Source organism: Adiantum capillus-veneris, chromosome 6 (assembly GCF_014529385.1).
Source record: "Adiantum capillus-veneris isolate H3 chromosome 6, ASM1452938v2, whole genome shotgun sequence".
In the NCBI taxonomy this organism is placed as follows: domain Eukaryota; kingdom Viridiplantae; phylum Streptophyta; class Polypodiopsida; order Polypodiales; family Pteridaceae; genus Adiantum; species Adiantum capillus-veneris.
The window spans coordinates 102,831,016-102,852,256 of record NC_140936.1 but is presented as its reverse complement, the minus strand read 5'-3'; the positions used below and the strand labels follow the sequence as shown (position 1 = coordinate 102,852,256).

At 47.4% G+C, this 21,241-nt stretch overlaps 1 protein-coding gene across 5 annotated transcripts in view; it reads right to left on the bottom strand.

Annotated features, from left to right (window-relative positions):
• LOC147455998 (DUF1997 family protein, putative (DUF1997)) overlaps positions 1-21,241 on the bottom strand; it is a 100,975-nt gene that overhangs the window by 9,599 nt on the left and 70,135 nt on the right. For all 5 annotated transcript variants that reach the window (XM_086514594.1, XM_086514593.1, XM_086514592.1 and 2 more), the window contains exon 4: positions 4,896-5,004. In XM_086514594.1, coding sequence (XP_086370720.1) covers positions 4,896-5,004 — 109 coding nt within the window. The remainder of the gene's footprint in view (positions 1-4,895; positions 5,005-21,241) is intronic.

The window sequence follows — 21,241 nt, the reverse complement described above, 5'->3', positions numbered from 1 at the left end:
TTTTTTAAATTTGAGTAAATTCGTGGATTGCTTGCATGAGGAAGTACATGACAAAGTCGTAATAGATGGCTCGGTGTCGTATGAAGAAGCGGTAGCTCTAGCGAAAGGGCGAACCAAAAAGATTCTGAAGAGTGCAAAGCTAGGTGGAGTTTGCCAAGTGTGGTGGTCCTAAGGCGAGTTGATGCGGTGGCAATCGAGCCAAGAATGGTGCAAAGAGAAGTGCATGTGCGAGAAGAACGAAGGGTTCTTTGGCTACAGAGACAGGGTGGTTCCTATGCCAAGGATGCCGGCTAGAGCAGCTCCATTTGTGGAGGATGTGCAAGTGGTTCCGGATCAGACAAAGGATGTGCTGCCAAGCTCAAGTGTGGCTGTAGAAGCTCCATTGAAGTGTGGTAAAGGTCAAAGAGTGCGGTTTGCAAAGGAGATTGAAGCAGTGAAGCTAGAGGAAATTCCCAAGCTCGAGACAGGGGAAGAGATTGAGCTGAGTGACAGTAGCTCTATGGATGCTGACACGAGTTGGGAGACTGAGTCGTCTCAATCCAGGTATGATGAGTTCGATCTCTTACATGTGAGTGGAGAGGCAGTGAATTTGTGCGAAGAGCAAGGTGAAGTGCAAGCCGTGATGCTTGATGAAGACGGAGTGGAGCAGTCCAAGCCTACAGGTGAAGAGTAGGTAAAGGTGATGTATAGTTCCATGCTAATGGCCATGTTGATGAAAGTGGCGGTGGAATGTGCTTTGGTGGTACAACAGGTGCAAAGTTTTGCCAAAAGGGATAGGGCAGCCTTGCCTATGGTAGGGGAGCATGATGCAGCAGTGGAGCACGCGCTTGAAGAGCACGTGATTGAAGATGATAAGCAAGTGGTGCTAATCGACCTTGAAGAGCCAATCGACGAGGAAGAGCTCGACAATGCTGGAATTGAGTGCACATTCTAGGGCCTCAAACCAGCATCTCGGGCACCTTGACCTGTCATCCCAAATGGACCATTTTGAAGCCCTTTTGGCCTAAAAAACCACATCAAGCATACATTTCCACTAACACCTGCTTGCCCAGGTCTTCCACATTGGCCTCTGCACTTTGTTCTGCACCTGCTGACACCCATAGCTTGGCATAGGGCACTTCCCTGCAGACACCAACTTTGGCTGCACCAACGTGAGAAACTACAACAACAGAACTTGGAGAGAGAGAGAGAGAGAGAGAGAGAGAAGAGGACAGTCGACACGAAGGAGCAGAGTTCAGTTTCCATATGATGCACTTGCCTCAAAGTTTGGCCCCTATACGAACAGGCCGCAAAACACGGAACTGGGATTTGGCGCAAGCTTTTGGTCCCTATAGCATTTGGGAGTAGACCTTTTTATGTATTGTGCTTTTAGGTCAAGGGCCTTTAAATACGGCCTTGGGGGCTCACTCCGGCATTCCTGTCACAAAATGGTGACGTGGCGTGACCACCCTCGAACAGGAGTGCTGATGTGGTAGAAACTGTATGGATAGCAGTACGGATTTCCACAAATTGCGCTAATGCTTTTTGGGGCAGATTTTGGAGCCAATTGCTTTTGGACCAATTGCTTTCGAGTTAATTTGCTTTTGGGGCTTTGCTTTTGGCATCCGTTGTAAGAATAAAAAGACCCTTTCAAGGGCATTTGGATGCAGAGTCTGAGAGCAGAGGACCCCTTGGGAGTTGTACTTTGCTCAAGAACTAATATAAAAGAAATACCGAAAGGGGTGCCAGTCTTTGGGGCCAATCTCTCTCGGCACGGAACTACACCCGGCAGTGTCGACCAAATTGAATTGTGATTTTAAAGTTGTGAAGTAAAGTGATTCTCTCGTGTGTCGTGCCGAATTCTCGACTTGGGGTGCCCAAGCTTGTGACAATTCCGATATGTGGAAGCAAAGGATGAGTACATCGGCTATTGTACCTTTTGTGAAGCAATAAAGAAAGAAATGGGTCCCACATCAAACGGCCCTTCTACGTTTTACACTCACTACTACAAGTGCCACGTCAGTAGATTTTACACATCCTTGTTTTTAGGGTTTAGGCCCCTAGTCCAGTGAGTCCAGACTCCCCTGTGCCTTGCCACGTCACTAACTTTTGACCGAAGTTGTTGCAAAAGAGTTCAGTGTACTTTTGCGCATGACACTACTATTTGCATGAAAAGCATCAAGTCCATACACACGTGTCGTAAGCGATCGTGGTTACACTATTCTTTCTCTTCTCCATCTAGATCAAACATACAAAAGGATTGTTGAGTTCTATCGAGCATCTACCAAGCTATTGTAGGCATGCAATCTTGATTTCTTCCTTCCAGGTTTTCGTCATGTAAGCAATTAACCTTCTCCTCACTCTTCATGTACAAGGTTTACCTTAATACCTTCTCATGGTGGCCATAGTTTGGGAAAGGTGGACTTTAATTAGATGCATGCAACCAATGGACTCAGAGGTACAAGACCATAAATTTCAAATACTAGGCCTAGAAGAGCAGAAGAGCAACTGATTAGAAGTTGCAAAGTGGAAGTTCTTGCAAAACATCCAAGTGTTGACACTCTTATCTTTGCATGGAAAGCATCAAGTCTTCTCTCCATCTGGATCAAACATACAAAAGGATTTTTGAATTCTATCGAGCATCTACCAAGCTATTGTAGGCGATCATATCTCGGGTGATTCCCTCTCCTCCATCTGAGTGAGTATGACAAGAGCCTTCTTAGATACATTAGCCTTAAAACAATCCATCTATCACGTTGTTGTATGTGTTACCTGTTTGAGTTGCATCTCCCATTGACATCTAGATGGTTAGTCACCAAGGGCCTTCCTAGCATAATGAGCCTTCAACAATCCAACTATCATGCTATTGTAGATTTTTGTTTCATTAATATGTCTAGTATGCTCCACCCAATCTGTGTAGTCCCTTTTGATGTGTGGGTGAGTAAATCAAGGCTATTGAGCCCAAATCAGCTTGGCGCAACAAAGAGTAGATGTCATTGTTATGCTTGGTCTTAGACTTCAATGGGTGTGCAGCATGATAGCTTGGAGCTTTAGATGCCAATAGGCATTGTAAGTGAGTTGTACTTAGTTTCCTACATTTCTGACTTACAAGTATGAGGAAACCATGTATATATTGTTTCCTATAGCTTCACCTTATAAAGTCAATGTTGATTCACTCTTATGGCTTTGCTATAAGACCCATGAGTTTAGATAGAGTCACTCCATTTGAAGGTGTCACATGAGACTAGCTAGCATCAGATGAGAGTCTTATGTGGTCGTAGAACCAGCAAAGATGGTTTTGTAAGGTTAATGCGATTCAACTTGGTTGATGTTGCAATTATTGATGGTATAATAGCTTCTTGGTTAGAAATCTCTTGTTGGGTGTATGGGTTTTACCTTGCCATGTCGGCTACACTATTGAATGCTCTTATCAGTTAGAACCTTCATATGGTAAGGGCAATAAGGGTTGGAACCTTATGCTAAGGACAATAAGGTTCAAAGGTTTACCATCTCCATATTGATCAACAACATGAAGTTTCTCTGTTGAAATGACAATAACAGTCATGATAGTAGATGAAGTTACCTCACATGTATATCTTGTCTATAAATCATTGTACATTCCGCACATGGATCTTACTTATACTTCAATCAACAGGTTTTGAGTTAAGATGTCGTTCACTACCTAGCTAAGTGTCAGCCAACTATCATTGCGATATGTAAAGTTCTATACAGTCCAAAATGTATTCAAATTTTTGTTTGCATTTCGCAACATTTACATAAAAGAAATGTTTGTGAACAATTATGTGTAGTTCCAAAGGTAGATCAAAATGTAATAAATGTACGTTTCTTCACTATGCAATATGGGCAGGCTTGAACACACATGTGATGGAGTATATGTGCAGCCTTCCCATGTTGATATTTAAGTGGGCCCTTCGAAGCCCGCATTTGTGCCATAATACGGATTCTAAAGAATCATATTTTCAGAGTCCAAGCAATGCATGTTCTCCACCTCACGAATTCACCTCCAACATACTTCATGAACTTTATAGATAGTGGGCTCACTGTGGCAAGGGATATTGGCCTTCAAGGGTGTGTTCATTGCTCCAATACACTTCACTTTAGTGTTACAAAGTGTAGCCCGGGGTTTCAGAAACGCCAGGTATGAAATAGTTCTAATACGCATGAAACAATTTATGAGGTTTATGAGGAATATGATGCTAGTTGGGATGCTTTTGCAGAAGCCATTAAACATGAAAGCTCAGATTCTATGGATTTAGAGATAAAGTAGGCTGCTTCTAAAGAAGCAGATGATCTACAAGATTTACACAATCTAGAACTAATGCGAGTACCAAGAAATGCAAGTGCTCGTAAACAAGTTCAAGCAAAGCAGCTGTTTCTTCTACAAGATGTCAACCAATTGCACTCAAAACTTAGATTCTAGGTCGTTCTGCAGCATGCTGGCATGATTACAATAAAAAGAATCAAGCCTTCTTAAGCAAAAGGTCTCTCCCCGTGACTGCACTCAGAAGCCCTTTCTGGGAGAAAACCAATGGAACAAGGCCTCAATTACAATCTCAGTGTGACACATCAATACTAGACTAGGCTGTGACACCTAGATTGTGGCAATCCATAACAAGGCCTAGGTCTTAACAAAGCAACAACACTAATAAACAGAACGAAACAAGTCAAGATCAAGACATTGGATCTGGAAATCTCCCCTCAAGTGACCTCAGAACAAGAAACTCCTTGATGAGTCGTCTTCTACAAGATGCTTATTGTCTCCTATCTTATCTTCTCCGAAAGCACAAAAAAATTGTTGACCGTGTTGTCCATGTCCATGACATGCTATCAACATGCTCCTTGCTTTACAATACAAACATCAAAAGGATAAGAAGTCTTTCCATGTTAGCCCTCACCTTGCATGATAGCATTTCTACAACACATTCTTGTTCATTGGCTACAACTGAAAGGTCCACAACTGGAGCCACCTCAAAATTCAAAATCTCCAGCTTTGGTAATGTACATCTGAAAAGTTGATAATGACCAGATAAAATTAACAACATGCCCAAACTTGCTGTCAGCTAACAGTCCTACTAAAATGCAAGTATCCACCTAAACAAAGTCTAGCTTTCAATCTAATGCACCAACACAGCTCATAATTAAAAAATAAGCAGCCTGAGAGCATGACGTTCAAACCTGTCAACACACAAAAAGCTAACGCATTTTCCCCCTGAGCCTTGATCTCACAAAATCCCTCCCTGCTTCTATGTTGTCAAGAATCATGCATCTTGCTCAGTGAGCCTTGTTAGCACTATGCCTCTCAGACCCTCTCTCTTATCGCTATTTCATAGTTCTCAACCAGCAAGAACTGTCAATTGTTTTTTGCGTTGTCAAAAACATATCGCTTGTTCTCTCTACTAGCCTTGTGTAAGTAGTCTCTGTTTTTACTAATCACAATGGAAATGTCTGTGTGGGCTCAATAGGAGCTCGTAAGGATCCTACCATAAAGCTCCGCTATGGAACCAAATTGTAAGGTGTTGTCCTAGAGTACAGAGGAAAGGTGGAATTATCCCACATGTAGTGGTGCAAGGCTATAGAGCTACTTAAAGCTCATTTCATGAATGAATGAACCGTTCCATTTTGCATTACATCTCCCTTGTTTGTGGTGAGCTTGTGATGGCTTAGCAAATACTCAAGATCGTGTTTATGAGTCCAAGTTAATTGATCTTGGAACCTAATTCGTTTGAGTGGTAATCTAGCCAATACACACTCACGTGTGTGCAGCATGTTTCTCTTTCATCCTCCCTAGCTAGCTCCATCCCGTTCCCATCAAGTGGTATCAGAGCTCGGGTATGCTAGCTAGGTTCGTTATTATGCATTTGCGTAGTATGATTAGTATTCCTTAATCATCATTAGCTAGACCTATTAGGTTTTCTCTTCTATTGCATATCGCATGCCTAATTAGTATTCCATTGGCTAGCATGAGCATGTTCTTGAGTTAAAGACTCTTGGGTCACTACTCACTAGCTAATTGGAAGCTTCATTAGCATTAGAGTTCATTAACTTGCCATTAGGAAGTTACATTTGCATTCAATAGTTGCTCCTCATTTTAGCAAAATTAGCATTTTCCATTGGTGTGTGTGTGTAGCCCCATTCAAAGCTTCCCGTCAAGCCTACCCATGCTAAAATAGCACTTCATTTGCCTATTCTAGATCTTGATTAATTTTGCTCTCTTGCACACCCTCACTCTCTGGAATTACTGCAGCAGCAGAAGCCCAATATTGTGTGTGTGCCTGGGAGCATTCAATGCTCGTAACCTTTTTTGGTGAGAATACTCTACTAGCTTTTGATCACGCATGAAGAAACCCTTTTTTAAGGGTCAAAGGGAGGATTTTTCTAAAGGAGGACACCGACTTGGCCAATAGCCGTCCACTGGCGGACCTGAAAGGAGGCAACACACACAATAGAATTGAAAAATCAAAAGGAGGTTCGTCAGCGGCTTTTTATTGCTTCCCGTACACCCATATCTTCAGCCCACGAGTTTGAGCTGACAACGACATAAATGCAATGCCCTCATTTCGGTGCCCATTTGTAGCTTTGGTTTGACCTGCAATCGGGCTCCCTGCTGAGGAGCGCCATCAACAATAAAATCGACAACACTTATCTGCAACATTATCATGTTGCCACATCATCATGTTGCACGTGTTGCTCTGCCTACACAGTAGCGCTGGAGTTCAATTTGGCATCAACCAAATCTGCCTCGCTAAAAATGTTGAATGCGCAGCATATCGTTCATCAAATCTATTTCTTCACATCTCAAATCTCAACACCACTAGTCACCGAGCTGCACCCAGCAAAAGCAGTTGTGCAGACCAGCGTATAGCCAGCGGGAATCAACACCCTCACTCAACAAACGATTGGCATCGTCACTATCAACAGTTCAGCTTCGGAGGCATTTCGACACAGGCAGCAATAGCCTTCTAGTCCACAACGACGTTCTCTAACTTTTGTTTGCCTTTTCCCTTCAGTTGTATTTGTTTGGAGATAGCTTGGACTAGCTTGATCTCCGTTTTATACAACTTTTTGAGGGGAGGTGTTGAGTATCTCTTGGATTAGAGATAGTTTGCATCTTGGATTGGAGATGTTCTTTTTTGCTCCTAGATTGGAGTGTGCCAAAGATGTCAGTTTCTCCAGTTTCTTCCTAGTCCAAACCTCAAGGGGAGGATTGTAAGGTGAGCTTTGTCCTAGAGTACAGAGGAAAGGTGTAATTATCCCACATGTAGTGGTGCAAGACTATAGAGCTACTTAAAGCTCATGTCATGAATGAATAAACCATTCCATTTTGCATTACATCTCCCTTGTTTGTGGCAGGCTTGTGATGGCTTAGCAAATACTCAAGATCGTGTTTATAAGTCCAAGTTAATTGATCTTGGAACCTGATTCGCTTGAGTGATAATCTAGCCAACACACACTTACTTGTGTGCAGCATGTTTCTCTTTCATCCACCCTAGCTAGCTCGATCCCATTCCCATCACAAATCTTGCTTAGTGTATGCAACCCAAGAAAGAGCATAGAAGAGCACAAATGCTGAGGCACAAGCCTTCAAACATGAATAGAGAAAAGATGCACAATGATGGGGAAATGAGGAGGAAATGAGACTCACTATGACCATACCTAACTGTCACACACCATCGTAGTGTCATGTAAGCTGCAGCGGAATGATTGTTTGCGCTTTGCTCAAGATGAGTGCTCCGAACTGTGCTCAAGGTTCCTTTTAGTTCTTAGGGAAGGGAGAGCCTTCCGTTCTTAATGGAAAGTGCTATGATCACAGACAAAGTGGATGAACACTGTGCGTGCAAGTGTATGAGACTGAGAGATAGAGAGAGAAGAGAGATACGACACCAGAGACGTTGTAAAACCCTCCTCCGAAGGCCCCACTCGTCGGCGAGAGTGGTCTACTTATGATTGCACAAAGTGGTACAATGGGGATGCAATGGACTGATGCAACTTGGGACTATGCCGATTGTTGGGGTTGGAGCGGCTATGGTGGATGCAGTCGAAGGGTTGCCATGGCGTGGAGGATGGTGTGGAGCAGAAGCGAGAAAGAGAGAGGAGAGAGAGAGAGACTCGATACACAACAAAAAAAACACAGAACACGCTTTTTGTGATTAATTTGTTCTTTCTAAAAACTTACATATATAAGGCAATTTGCCATGCAAACTTGACTTTAACTGGATCTCTATTGCATGCCTATGAGAGGCTTTCCCACGGGCTGACCGACAAGGGCTTGGACCCAACAATCCCCCTCTCAAGCCCGAACTGGACAAGAAACTCATGATACCTCGAGTTTTTGGTGTACTCGTCAACTGTGAGTATTAGGTTTTCTCACAACCAAGGATTTCTGGTTTATCCATAACCTGGCGCTATGTCTGTAACCCCCCTTGAACAGATAGGGTGTAAGTCAAAAAAGTTAGCTACCAAAAATGGAGTTTTTGGTTCACTGCCAAACCTTGGGTTTATGGTGTACCCAGTAACCTCATGAGAAGCGGTAAAAACAGGCTGAGAACTGACAAAAATTGGGAGGTCTTACCACTTATCTGTGTGGTGGCAGTGTCTATAACCCATACAAAGTTTTGTTATCATGGCATGACTGACATATGATGAAGTAAAAAGAGGATTTGATTGGAAAGTTTATGATGGTTTTGATGATAGACAAAAGAGGACAGCTCTATGACACCAAAAGTGACAAAAAATAGTTTTGAAAACTTGTACTGTAGTCTCGAAGGAGATTCTTCTTCGTTCTGGTAATTGTCGATGTGTTCGAACATGTCGTAAAGCTTGCTTGGCACTTGGAACATGCCTATGCACCGCATGTATTGCAACTGTAGGTCTACACCTATCATAAGTGACTTGCTTATCACGTGAGCTATGGTGTTGGATGAGCCTTGTTGCTCTTTTCCGGCATTACTTTTATCAATCATAATTACCGTCGTCGAGCCGATGACAGTGCCACAAGATGCTTTCACTTCCAAAATACGTCCGAATCTGTGAGATGATGCTTATATTGCCAAAAAAAATGCTCTTTTTCAATGATCACCAGAACACCGAGCCGATCGGGTGGGAACCCGTGCTTTAATAGAAGGTTTTAATTAACACTTTATTTTTTGTTAAAAATAACGACCTGTAGTTTCTGATGGTTGGCAAGCTTTCTGCAACAACGCGAGTAGCTCTCTGTGTAAACAGAGTTTTGAGATGCTCTACAGGTTGAGCTCCTGCCTGCGAAACCACTTGGGCTTGCCTTTGTTGCAGCCAGCAGTGTTAAAGGATGCTTTCGATTGATAGCTCGCCGCCTCCTTGGCACCACACAAAAACAGGAACGTTTTGATATGCACAAAACTGGCGCTTACTGACTGTATTTTGAGATGTGCTGTCAACTGTGATGCTCGTCACTTGTTGTCTACCTGGGAACAATCCCCACATAGTGCTGATGTTGCCGATGATTCCCACCTGCACCTTAGCAATGATCACCTCATGCACAGCGTTCTAAGATGCTGTGTTTGCACCAAGTAGCCACCAAGGAGGAGGAAGACGATGAGGCGCTCTACTGCAGATTTGACTGCGTTTTGATATGCCATCTTGCAGACGCCTAGGGGAGCAGCGTGCGCTTCTTTGTCTTCTTCTCTGCGGATATGGCAACAGACAAGGAAGGCTATGTGATAGATAGAATTTCGTTTCAACCTCCTACGCGAGCGTGAAGCTCTGATACCAGTTGTTGGGGTTGGAGCGGCTATGGTGGATGCAGTCGAAGGGTTGCCATGGCGTGGAGGCTGGTGTGGAGCAGAAGCGAGAAAGAGAGAGGAGAGAGAGAGACTCGATACACAACAAAAAAAACACAGAACACGCTTTTTGTGATTAATTTGTTCTTTCTAAAAACTTACATATGTAAGGCAATTTGCCATGCAAACTTGACTTTAACTAGATCTCTATTGCATGCCTATGAGCAACGTAACCGTGAAACGTTTCAGACCCGAAACGTGGCGTTTCACCGCGAAACTTTTCACCCTAGGCTAAGGCTTCAGTGAAACGTCTGACCGAAACGAAAATTTTGTGTATATATAGAGTTATGTATCAACAAAATAGGTGTTCACAGTGCAGTGAGTAGAGACACATGCTATGTTAACCTTGAAATAGCATATACATAATAAATAAATAACTATTTAATGGCTAAATTCTCTAAAGGCAATTTTTCACTCCAAGCGTTTCACCTTGCAGGTGAAACGTTTCGGCCGTTTCACCCGTTTCGCGTTTCAGGCCTGCTGAAACACGTTTCACGGTTACGCTGCCTACGAGAGGATTTCCCACGGGCTGACCAACAAGGGCTTGGACCCAACACCGATGACGACGATGGTGATGACGACGACGACTTTAGGGCTGAAATCTGTGGTCTTCTATCTGCTGAATTTCGGGACTGTTTTGGTGGCTGAAAATGACTGTTTTGGCTGCGTTTTCGAGGGCTGAAAATGGGGGTCTTCTACAACCAACTAGGGCTGAATCTGCTGCTGTCCAATAGGGCTGCAAACGCTGTTCCTCTGCTGCATTTATGGCTGAAAGCCAAAACGCTGGGCTGCCTTGGAAACGCTAGGGCTGAGGAAAAGCTGGCGATGATGGGGAGGCTGAAAACGCCAGGCTGTGGAAGTGCTAGCGATTGTGAAAACGCTAGGGCTGATTGTATCTATGGCGATGAAGCCAATCTGGAAAACGCCAGGGGTGGCAAGTGTCTGGCGATGAAGGGAATCTGAAAACGCTAGGCTTAGGGTGTTGGGCTCCGGTTGATTCGGAGCTCCCGGGGTGACGGTGACCACCCGATCTCGGCTAGCCGTGGCACGGGCCGCGGGGATGCGCGATGGACCCGGTTGGGTACGACGGACGATGGGACATAGTCCTGACCTATGTTTTCTCCTCACCACACCGTCTAGGTACTACGGACGCGTGCGGGGGTTTGAGAGCGCCCGGTAACGGGAGTGTCCCCCTCCACTTCATCACATGGAGGTAATCGGGGAAGTCCACCACGCACGGGGACTCCATGACCCAGTTTCGGGGCCGTCGGCTCGTAGCCGCCGGGTCTCTTCGGCGAGCGTCGGCAAGGCGCCTCATGCGGACAAGTGATCCGTTTTGGACGTTCAAGTAGTCCACGCGGAGGTCTTGACTTCCTCTACAAGCTCATCTATGCACATTCATGGACGCACGCCCGAGGCGCTCCTCGTTCGCAGACGAAGGCTGCGGCAGATTCGTAGTCGGTTTATTTCGGCGAGCGTCGGCTTGGCGCTACGCGCGGACGGTATGTCGGATTTGGACGTTTAGGTGCTCCACGCGGAGACCTCGCCTTCCTCTTCGAGATCAGCCATGCACATTCATGAACGCGCGCCCGTGGCGCTCCTCGTTCTCAACCGACGGGCTGCTGGCAGGTTCAGCCCACCCCGACCCGAGGCGGTCCGGGGCCCATTTCGGCAATTTTCCAAGATAGCCCAAAGTGGCCCGAGAGAGTTCCAGAGTGACCTCTCAGATATGCGCTCAAGGCCCCAATAGCCTCGTTCGCTCAACTTGAACCTAAAGACGCTTCCGCACTCAACTAAACTTCAACTCCGCGCGGTGCCACCAAGGCTCCCACGCGCGTCAAGCAAGACGTGATCTCGGGCCATTTTCTGGACGAGCCCATCAACGAGCCACCCAAGGGACTCAAGTCAGTGGATGAGAGCCTCCCAGCATGTGAGCTCTAAGTTGCGGGCCCTTGGCCTCTTGGTGAAGGTGTTCATCTTGAGTGTTCCGGGAGTCCCCGTAACACTTGGTATCAGAGCTAAACCCGCGATCTCCATCGGAGACAACAAAAGCAAAGTACGCAAAATCTACTGCCAAGATGATCACAGATGTGCGAGCCAACGATGCAAACGCACTGGGTCACCAGAAATGTGACCGCGGTTACAAAGTAAAGCGACTCCATGGAATGTGGGAAGCCCGGCGGTAGATGCCCAACCGTGGCTCAAGGAATACACAGAAGACATGCCCATCAGGGGTATTCGAGTCGTCAGGATACGTCGGCTCCAAATTTTCTTCGGCGGGGACTCTAGGTGAAGAGACCCTCCATGCTCAACAAGCAGCTATCAAGAACAAAGCAGCGGCCAGTCATTGGGCAGCCGCGGGGACACAATGCTAAGTGTACCCCTTCAGCAATCACCTACAATCGGCCTCCATTTGGATCGCCCTCAAGATATGCAATTTCTTATCAGTCAGGCTCGTCAGGAGTTGACAAGCACCTTGTGAAGAGGTAAGCGGACCCGGAGTCAATCGTGGCTATCAACCATTGAGCTTCAACCTGGTATTGGTAAGGCTTGGCATAGCGGCCCAAGGTAAGGGACCGACTCATTCAGATACAACCTCACCTATCAACAAGGACGGCGAGGTGACTTAGCATTGGCACTTCAAGCCTACGTGGCACAGGCTCAGAGTCACAATGGCAGTGGCTCAACTTCAGAATGCAGCATATGCACATAGACCCCTGTGGCAGGGTCACGGGCAGCGTGACAGGCTGTCCCTCGTTCAAAACATGCAAACCCAACATCACCGAGCAAAAGGGTACAAGGAATGAAGACGTACAGGGAGTGTGATCCTTGACATGAACATCGACGGAAAGTGCACTTGTCTACAAGGGCTTTGAGCCCGAATAGCAATCAAGCTTGGACGGCATCTCCAGCTCAAGAAATCACAGGTGGAAAGAAAAGCAAAGCAGTTTAGCGGCCAAGGCCTGGGAACCTAGCCGTCATAGCAGCGGAGCTAAGTGTAGGTCTCACCAGAATCACCTGGGCAAGCCCCCGTGAGAAATCGGAACAAATAGCACCGTGGATGGAGGGCCTGTTAGGAATACTCCACCCTCATGCAGCTTTGGGGCGGGAACCTAAGGACTGGATTGAGACCACTTCAGAGGAAGTAGGCATAGGTACAAGGATGCTACCACAAAATGTATCAACTACAAAGGACACAACGAAGCCGCGAGCTACAAAGCACCCGGGATGGGACGGGGTTGCTCATCCTTCTAAATATCTCCTGGGTTGTGTTGGGCGCAGTTCAGAGACGCGGTGACTTGACGTAAGACAACACAAAGCAGCCAGCCACCAGCCAGAGTTTATCCTAAGATGACCAAGGCCTGCTTCGACGCAGTCAAAGCAAAGGAGTAGAGCCAAGGCTTCTTCACCGTGAGGGGACAACGAGATGTCAACCCAGCATGTAGTCCAGTGGGACTCTCCCGAGGTCAGGCTAGACAGCCCCCTCCATTCAGTAGCACAGCAGCAGCGAGGTAGGAGCCAAGGAAGGCCCTCCTCATCATAGGCAAAGACAAGCCGGCAGGGAAAGAGCCGCGCTATATCAGCGTGAGGTCGAGAGTACCTCTTGAGGAGAATTCAATCAGCAGGTGAAGGCAAGATGACCGAATCCTAGCCCCAATCATCAGCGGTTGAGCCCGGGCCTTCAGCAAAACACCCGAGAGTGGTTGAGCCCCCTCGAGGCAAAACACCCCAACTCAACCAAGACGCAAGCAGCAACAAACAAACAGATCATCAAAAGAAAGACCCAGTGCCTACGGACTATCAGGCTACAGCTAGAGCCTCAAAGCAGCGACGTGAACTTCAAAAGCAGGACTAGTGCCTGCCGAATATCAGGCTACCATGAGAGCCCCAACAACACACAAAGACAGGATCTTCACAAGCAGGACATGTGCCTGCAGACCATCAGGCTATATGAGAGTCAGTTAGCATCAGCAAAGCCGGGGACCCAATTTTGACTCGGGTGGACCGAGCACCAACCAGACCAGCGAAGCCGGGTACCCGCAGTGGATAGACCGAGCACCAACCCCAACAGCTAAGCCGGATGACCGTAAAGAGGTGGACCGAGCACAACCTAACCCTCGAAGCGAGATGACCTAGAAGTGGTGGACCGAGCACCACAGCGAAGCTGGAGGCCTGCAAGCAGGCGGGCCATGCATCTTTTTTCCTTAGCACACAGATTCGGGGATAGCCCCCCACAAAGACGGCTCAACGCAAGAGCCACATGAGGAAGGCCCCCTCTCAAGAAGGCCGGAGGTTGAGTGATGCCTCCCGCAGTGACGGTCTACGAGATAGCACTGCTCATACACACAAGCCAACATCAACCCAATCAGAGTGGGCACATCTTCAGCAGAAGAAGGCAATCAAGGCTATGTCCACCCCGACGGTGACATAGACCCTCAAGCAAAGACACCTACATCCGGGCTCAGACAGGAGCCCCTCCAAGGGAAAAAAACAGCAAATATGCCTACATCAGGCTCACAAGGAGCCATACAGGTACCACGAAGAGTACACCTACATTCGGCTCAGACAGGAGCCTCAACAGGTACACTTGCACTCAAAGCCCAAACATTCGGCTCAAGATGGAGCCTCAAAGGGCACACAAGAAAAGGAATGTGGTGCGACCACATCGGGCTCAAGAGGATGAGCCCCACCATCAACCCTCTTTCTTCCAACCAAACTTCAACCCTTTATCAAGATCGCAAAGGATCTAAGCAAGGGAAAACACGAAGACCCAAGATGAGTGATTCTCAGGTTTGTTTTCGTCGACCAACGAAGGCAGGTTTGTTAAGAACAAGTCGAAGTTCTTCCAGATCTAAACAGATATATGTGAGCACTCACGCTCAACTCAAGCGACAAGCTTCAAGCAGATAACGAGGAACAGAAGCGGATTGGCCAATCTTCTTCTCTACGAGTTACCTACTTCAAGTCTTGCCCTCAAGTTTGCGAGACTCACATCCGAACTTTCAGGTTCAATCGAAACCTGAAGTATGCCAAAGCTTCAAGGTATCAATGGGATTGTCCCTCCGACAGTCTCAGGAAAACCTTGGTTTGTATGCCAAGGAAGTTATCAGATAGGCTTCATCTTTTGGTCAAGGGACGGACGGGTGCTCAATAAGCCTAAAAGGTACCTTCTGCAACGTACCTTACTTCAACGAGCAGGTAAGCTCATATCAAGACATCCAGGTCTACAATGAGCACTCAGTAAGTGCTTCAAGAAGGAAAATCCAAAGGCCAAATCTTCAGGAGGACCGGGACCTCGGTAATCAAGCCTAAGGATTCGCTTCAGCAGAGTACCTTACTCTCCATGGAACGCGAAGCGAGCAAATCCTTTTCGGTGCTTGGGAGTTGCACCATGTAATCAACTCAGCTTAACGCGAAGTGGACCTTCGTCGCAATCCAGGAAGGAATCAACACAAAGTCAAACAAATCAACTTCCAAGAAGCAGTGGAGATCAATGCAACTTGGTTCTCACACTAAAAGACGAGAGCTGCATCGTCACTGCAGCTACAGGTAAAATATCTGGAATAGACAGGTTCCTCGGCATGAATCATCACAGCTACTTGTTCTATGCCCCTCAATGTACATACATCTATCATTCAAGCCCCATCAAAAGTGCCAAGCGGACTTGCTACCCACATCTTTTTCTGCATTCAGCAAGCACGGCTATTTGAGATAGACACTGCCTCATCAATAAGACCGCTCATACAGCCCATTTTGGATTTCGTAGACGCACGTAGCTCTACACCCTCCAAAGCATTAACCAGGGAAATTCCAACCCTAGCAATGCTACTCTCGGGACGAGAGTTCTCTAAGGGGGGGGTGTATGTTGGGCTCCGGTTGATTCGAAGCTCCCGGGGTGACGGTGGGACGGTGACCACCCGATCTCGGCTAGCCGTCGCACGGGCCGCAGGGACGCGCGATGGACCCGGTTGGGGACGACGGACGATGGGACATAGTCCTGACCTATGTTTTCTCCTCACCACACCGTCTAGGTACTACGGACGCGTGCGGGGGTTTCAGAGCGCCCGGTAACGGGAGTGTCCCCCTCCACTTCATCACGTGGAGGTAATCGGGGGAGTCCGCCACGCATGGGGACTCCATGACCCAGTTTCGGGGCCGTCGGCTAGTAGCCAACGGGTCTCTTCGGCGAGCGTCGGCAAGGCACCTCATGCGGACAGGTGTTCCGTTTTGAACGTTCAAGTACTCCACGCGGAGGTCTTGACTTCCTCTACAAGCTCATATATGCACATTCACGAACGCACACCCGAGGCGCTCCTCGTTCGCAGACGAAGGCTGCGGCAGATTCGTAGTCGGTTTATTTCGGCGAGCGTCGGCTTGGCGCTACACGCAGACGGTATGTCCGATTTGGACGTTTACGTGCTCCACGCGGAGACCTCGGCTTCCTCTTCGAGATCAGCCATGCACATTCATGCACGCGCGCCCGTGGCGCTCCTCGTTCTCAACCGACGGGCTGCTGGCAGGTTCAGCCTACCCCGACCTGAGGCGGTCCGGGTAAATGGGCAATTTTCCAAGATAGCCCAAAGTGGCCTGAGAAAGTTCCAGAGTGACCTCTCAGATATGCGCTCAAGGCCCGAATAGCCTCGTTTGCTCAACTTGAACCTAAAGACGCTTCAGCACTCAACTAAACTTCAACTCCGCGCGGTGCACCAAGGCTCCCGCGCGCGTCAAGCAAGACGTGATCTCGGGCCGTTTTCTGGACAAGCCCATCAACGAGCCACCCAAGGGACTCAAGTCAGTGGATGCGAACCTCCCAACATGTGAGCTCTAAGTTGCGGGCCCTTGGCCTCTTGGTGAAGGTGTTCATCTTGAGTGTCCCGAGAGTCCCCGTAACATGGGGAGGGAGGTTGCCAAGGCTCGCGGGTGCTGAGGGTACTGCGGGTTCTTGCTGAGAAGATGCCTGTTGAGCATGTGCTCCTTCTGCCTCTTCTCCCAGAAAGTGCTAACTTGGGTTTGCTTATATATTAACTTAGCAAAATTGCCCTACCTACTTTTGTTGGAAAGTCACTTAAGATTAATAAGTAAAAAATACCAAAAATAGGGAAAATAGGCTAAATGCACTGGAAAATTCCCCTAACTAATTCTAATGGATTCTGATGGGAATTCTGATGATCATCCTGTGTGCAACCAAAGGATATACATCTATGCTAAGTGACTGGGCATGCACAGTCTACGAATAGACTCACAAAAGTGCCAGATCGCTTCTAAATCTAGACTGACTGGACTGACTGAACCCTGATCATGTTGTAGCTTGTCCACGGACACATAGGGCTGGATGTGTTACGTGACATCCCCTCCTTTTATAAGTGAGGCACTGGTACCGAACTATATGGCATCGAGGGAGATCGCCAAAAGCATCCGGAATCCTGGAAGGGACTCTTCGCCGGCCCACTCTGATGTGTGAGTCGTGCGATATTTGAACTTCATAAAGATCTACAAGGCTTGCTTCTTTGGGCCGCGCCGAAAGCGACACAAAGTCTACTGTGGCTTCTTCGATGCTTCAACTTCGTCGAGTATCCTGCTTCTTTCATCTTCAAGAATCTCCATGGCTGAAAATTCCTGAAACCACTTCCAACACAAAAACATGAACATACCCATTCCATGTAAAGTGAGTGGAAAAAATCTTGTCTTCGCTAAAGACTGTGTATGCAATGGAGATGAACATAGAGACGGAGTGACAACCCGTTGATCAAACACATGCAAACAATGAGATCGAATCTTTCTCTGATGATCTAAAGCAATCAATTGTGGCAATTCACAATGGAAATACCCATGCTTGGTGCTCATACTTTCATGTGCTCTTTCTACAACTGTGTCATGCCAAGGAAGAGACATGGAATGTGACTTCCTTACATACATACTTTTCAGCTTTTCATGAACAATCCGCATACATTCGTGTTCATTCATGAGAGAAACGTGCTCAACATACAATAGGTCATGCCTAGGAAAAGGGATCACATAAAGATGCTGACTAAAATACAGGAAACGATCACGAATGAAACACTCCTACAATGTGGACGTATCAATCATGCGAACACATAATACTTCCTGTGAGGGTTCTTTGGACCTAGGCTCGAGAGCCAAGATCGCTTCTTCGGGATCTATCGAATCTTCTTGTGGAGGATCTGTGAACCTCGACTTGAAAGCCAAGATCGATTCTTCGTGATTGATCGAATCTACAACGAGGTTACCTTCGCTAGAAAAAGCATCCACTAACACATCATCCTTGTGAACAATCATATCATCTTCATGCAACTCATCATGCTTGTGAGAAATCACATTTGATCATGCAAATCATCATGCTTGTCATTGTCATCCAAATCATTATGCTTGTCAATATCATTCAAATCATCATCATGCTTCACACAATCATGCAAATCCTGTGTATCATGCTTTGGAGAAGAAGAGACTGAGAGAGTCTCCTTTTCCTGAATCTCTTGCATCTGTGCCTGAGGCTGAGAAAAGAGTCGCAACATCTCTTGCATTATTGCTTTGTTCTCGCGATCAAATCTTGCTTGACTTTCTTTTTCTGCCAAATCGTACTACGCTCTATGGCTGCCATGTCTTCTTTGTAGTCACGATTTATGGCTTCCATTTCTTCTTCGTAGGTCTTTCTTTCTAACTTCCTCACCGTCATCCTCTTGTCGAAAGCCTCCACAGGAGTTAGTGCAATCCTTGTCATAGATGGGAAGGGTCAGAAAAATCTCCTGGTGGGGAAAATTCTTCTTCACCTCTCTCATGCTCATCACCTCCAAGCGAAGTATCCATTCCGCTTCGAGTGATGACCATTCTGCAATTGTGGTTCTTCTGGGTTCTTAAGTTCACGAGGAACTTGGGTTCTTGAGGTTCTTGGGTTCTTGAGAATCTTGAGGTTCTTGAGGTTTACTTTCACTTGCAAACCGCGTTTGAGAAGGATCTTCTCTTCACCCGAGTTCTACTCCTTTCCGCGGGCGCACCCCTTGGCGGCCTTGCGCTCACACCAAGGTTGCATTTTCCCACCTCTAGTCGATTGGCCGGCTGCTAAGTGCACGGTCCGCTCTCAATCGGTGAAAAGAGACACAAGGGGAGGCTAGACAAGCCCTTCTTTCTTGGGATTCCTGTCACTCTTCAACAAAACACGATTAGGAATCGACACGCCCAAGCGAACTTGGGTTCGTGCGACCTCAACAAGAAAAAAAATTCTTGTGGTTCTTGTGGTTCTTTCCTAGAGTGATACAGAACACAGCCAAAGCTCTGATACCAATGTTAGGTGCAGCGGAATGATTGTTTGCGCTTTGCTCAAGATGAGTGCTACGAACTATGCTCAAGGTTCCTTTTAGTTCTTAGGGAAGGGAGAGCCTTCCGTTCTTAATGGAAAGTGCTATGATCACAGACAAAGTGGATGGACACTGTGCGTGCAAGTGTATGAGACTCAGAGATAGAGAGAGAAGAGACATACGACACCAGAGACGTTGGAGAGGGGGAATGGGGAAACACGCCCGGCACAAACACAAGGGCCTCTCTATAGCTCAGGGCATTCACAACACCCCTATCCTCTCGGAAAACACCATCAAACACACAACTCACACTAGCAGACCACCGCCTGCTCGATTGCCACTGCTCACACACTCCACAAAACCACCACACGACGCACACATGTTGCCACGGCCTGTCTCCACCCTTACACACGCACACAGCCACTCAATCTCACTCACTCAAAACACCACCGGTCCGGGGGGGCACACACTTCCACACAGCCGGCACCGAGGAGAACCATGAAAGCAGGAGAAAGAGAAGGGAGGAAGGAGAAACAACAGCAAGGCGAGGCAATGACGACTCGATTGCACTCCACAAAACACCTGTATAAACTCACACTGCCATCACCATGGCCATTTACACAAGAAAAATGCAAAGGGCTTGACAGGCACACTCCTCTATCCAAAAGCTCCACTTTGCAGGCTTCAAACGGCACCTCAAAAGGCCAAGAAAAAAGCCCCCAATTTGATTCATTTTTTACTTTTATAGGGTGGGGGGTTCAATTTGGGAAATTGCCATTTGATTGGTCCATGTGGCACCTTTTTTTGGTATCTCTTGGGAAGGGGGCACCGCCTTTCTCCATCTGCTCTCTTTCTCTCTTTTGCTCTTGAGGGGGGGGGGGGCATTAGCGACGTAGCTATTGCCCCTAGGCTTTTTATTTTTTTATTTTTTTATTTTTTATCTTTTACCCTATGGCCTCAATCTTGCACTGCCCTTTATGCCTTGACTTTGTCTTATCCTCCCTAACCGACTCCTCTTTTGCCACTTTGGTCTAGCCTTACCTTGCCCTTGCTCTATTCACTTGGCCCTCCTTCAACTTTTGCTTGCCCGGATGACCTCTGCCTTGGTTTGTCCTTTTTACTTTCCCCGGATGGTCTTTCCTCTCTCTATACTCAACCCTCGCGGGACCTTCCTCTTACTCGAGAGGGGGAGGCTATAGCGATGTCGCTATTGCCCCTTCTCTCCTGCTTTAAAATCTTGGGGCCGCGGGACCACCCCTAAGTCGGGTGCGACACGTCATCACAGTCAACTGTCCACAGATGGGCGCGCGCCACCGCGTCGACACCCCGCTCCGTCAACCGCCACCAAAACCAGGCAGTGTCCGCCTGCGCAGCGCCACTGGCGCCGCCTGCCCCCTGCGCCATAGCCACCAAGCAGAGACCTTTCCTCTCCTTCTCATGCTCCTTGAAGGCCTTACAGCCCACTATATGTAGTGAGGGACTTCCGGTCGCCATTCTGCATATGGGATTTCCCTGGGCACCACGTGTCAGCCATGGGTCTCATGGCCCCTTTTGCCTACCAAAAATCTTCAAACAAAATATTTACAACCCCTTTTGGCCCTCATCTACCGGCTTCCCTTTGTTGCTCTCGGACCCGATTACCAAGCAGAAGAAATCCCTTGAAACTCCACATTCCCGGCCCCGTCTACACTTGTCGTCTATGCATTTCGATCCCTTGGCGCCCTCGAACTAAGGCCTCCAAAACAACAACAAAAAAAAAAAAACATCTGCAACTGTTCACCACCCAAATGCTCCCAACTTCATCTCGTTGTATCTGACCGATCGAGCATCCGATTGACGTGCAGTCGATTCGTGCTAGCTCGACCTGATGAACACTTCCACTGAGAACCTTGGCGAAGCCACAAAACTGCCAGATGACACATCTTCCAATGCGGTCAGGTGGGCTCGGACCCGGCCCCTGGAAAATCTTCACCTGATCATATCTTGCTATCCAGAGCTCCGATTTGCAATCCGAGAAGACGGGCACGCTCAGCTCTACACATGTATCCGCTGACACGAGCCCGGGCCGCCTGTCCCTAGCTGCCCTGTCCGTCAGGGATCTGCAACACACTC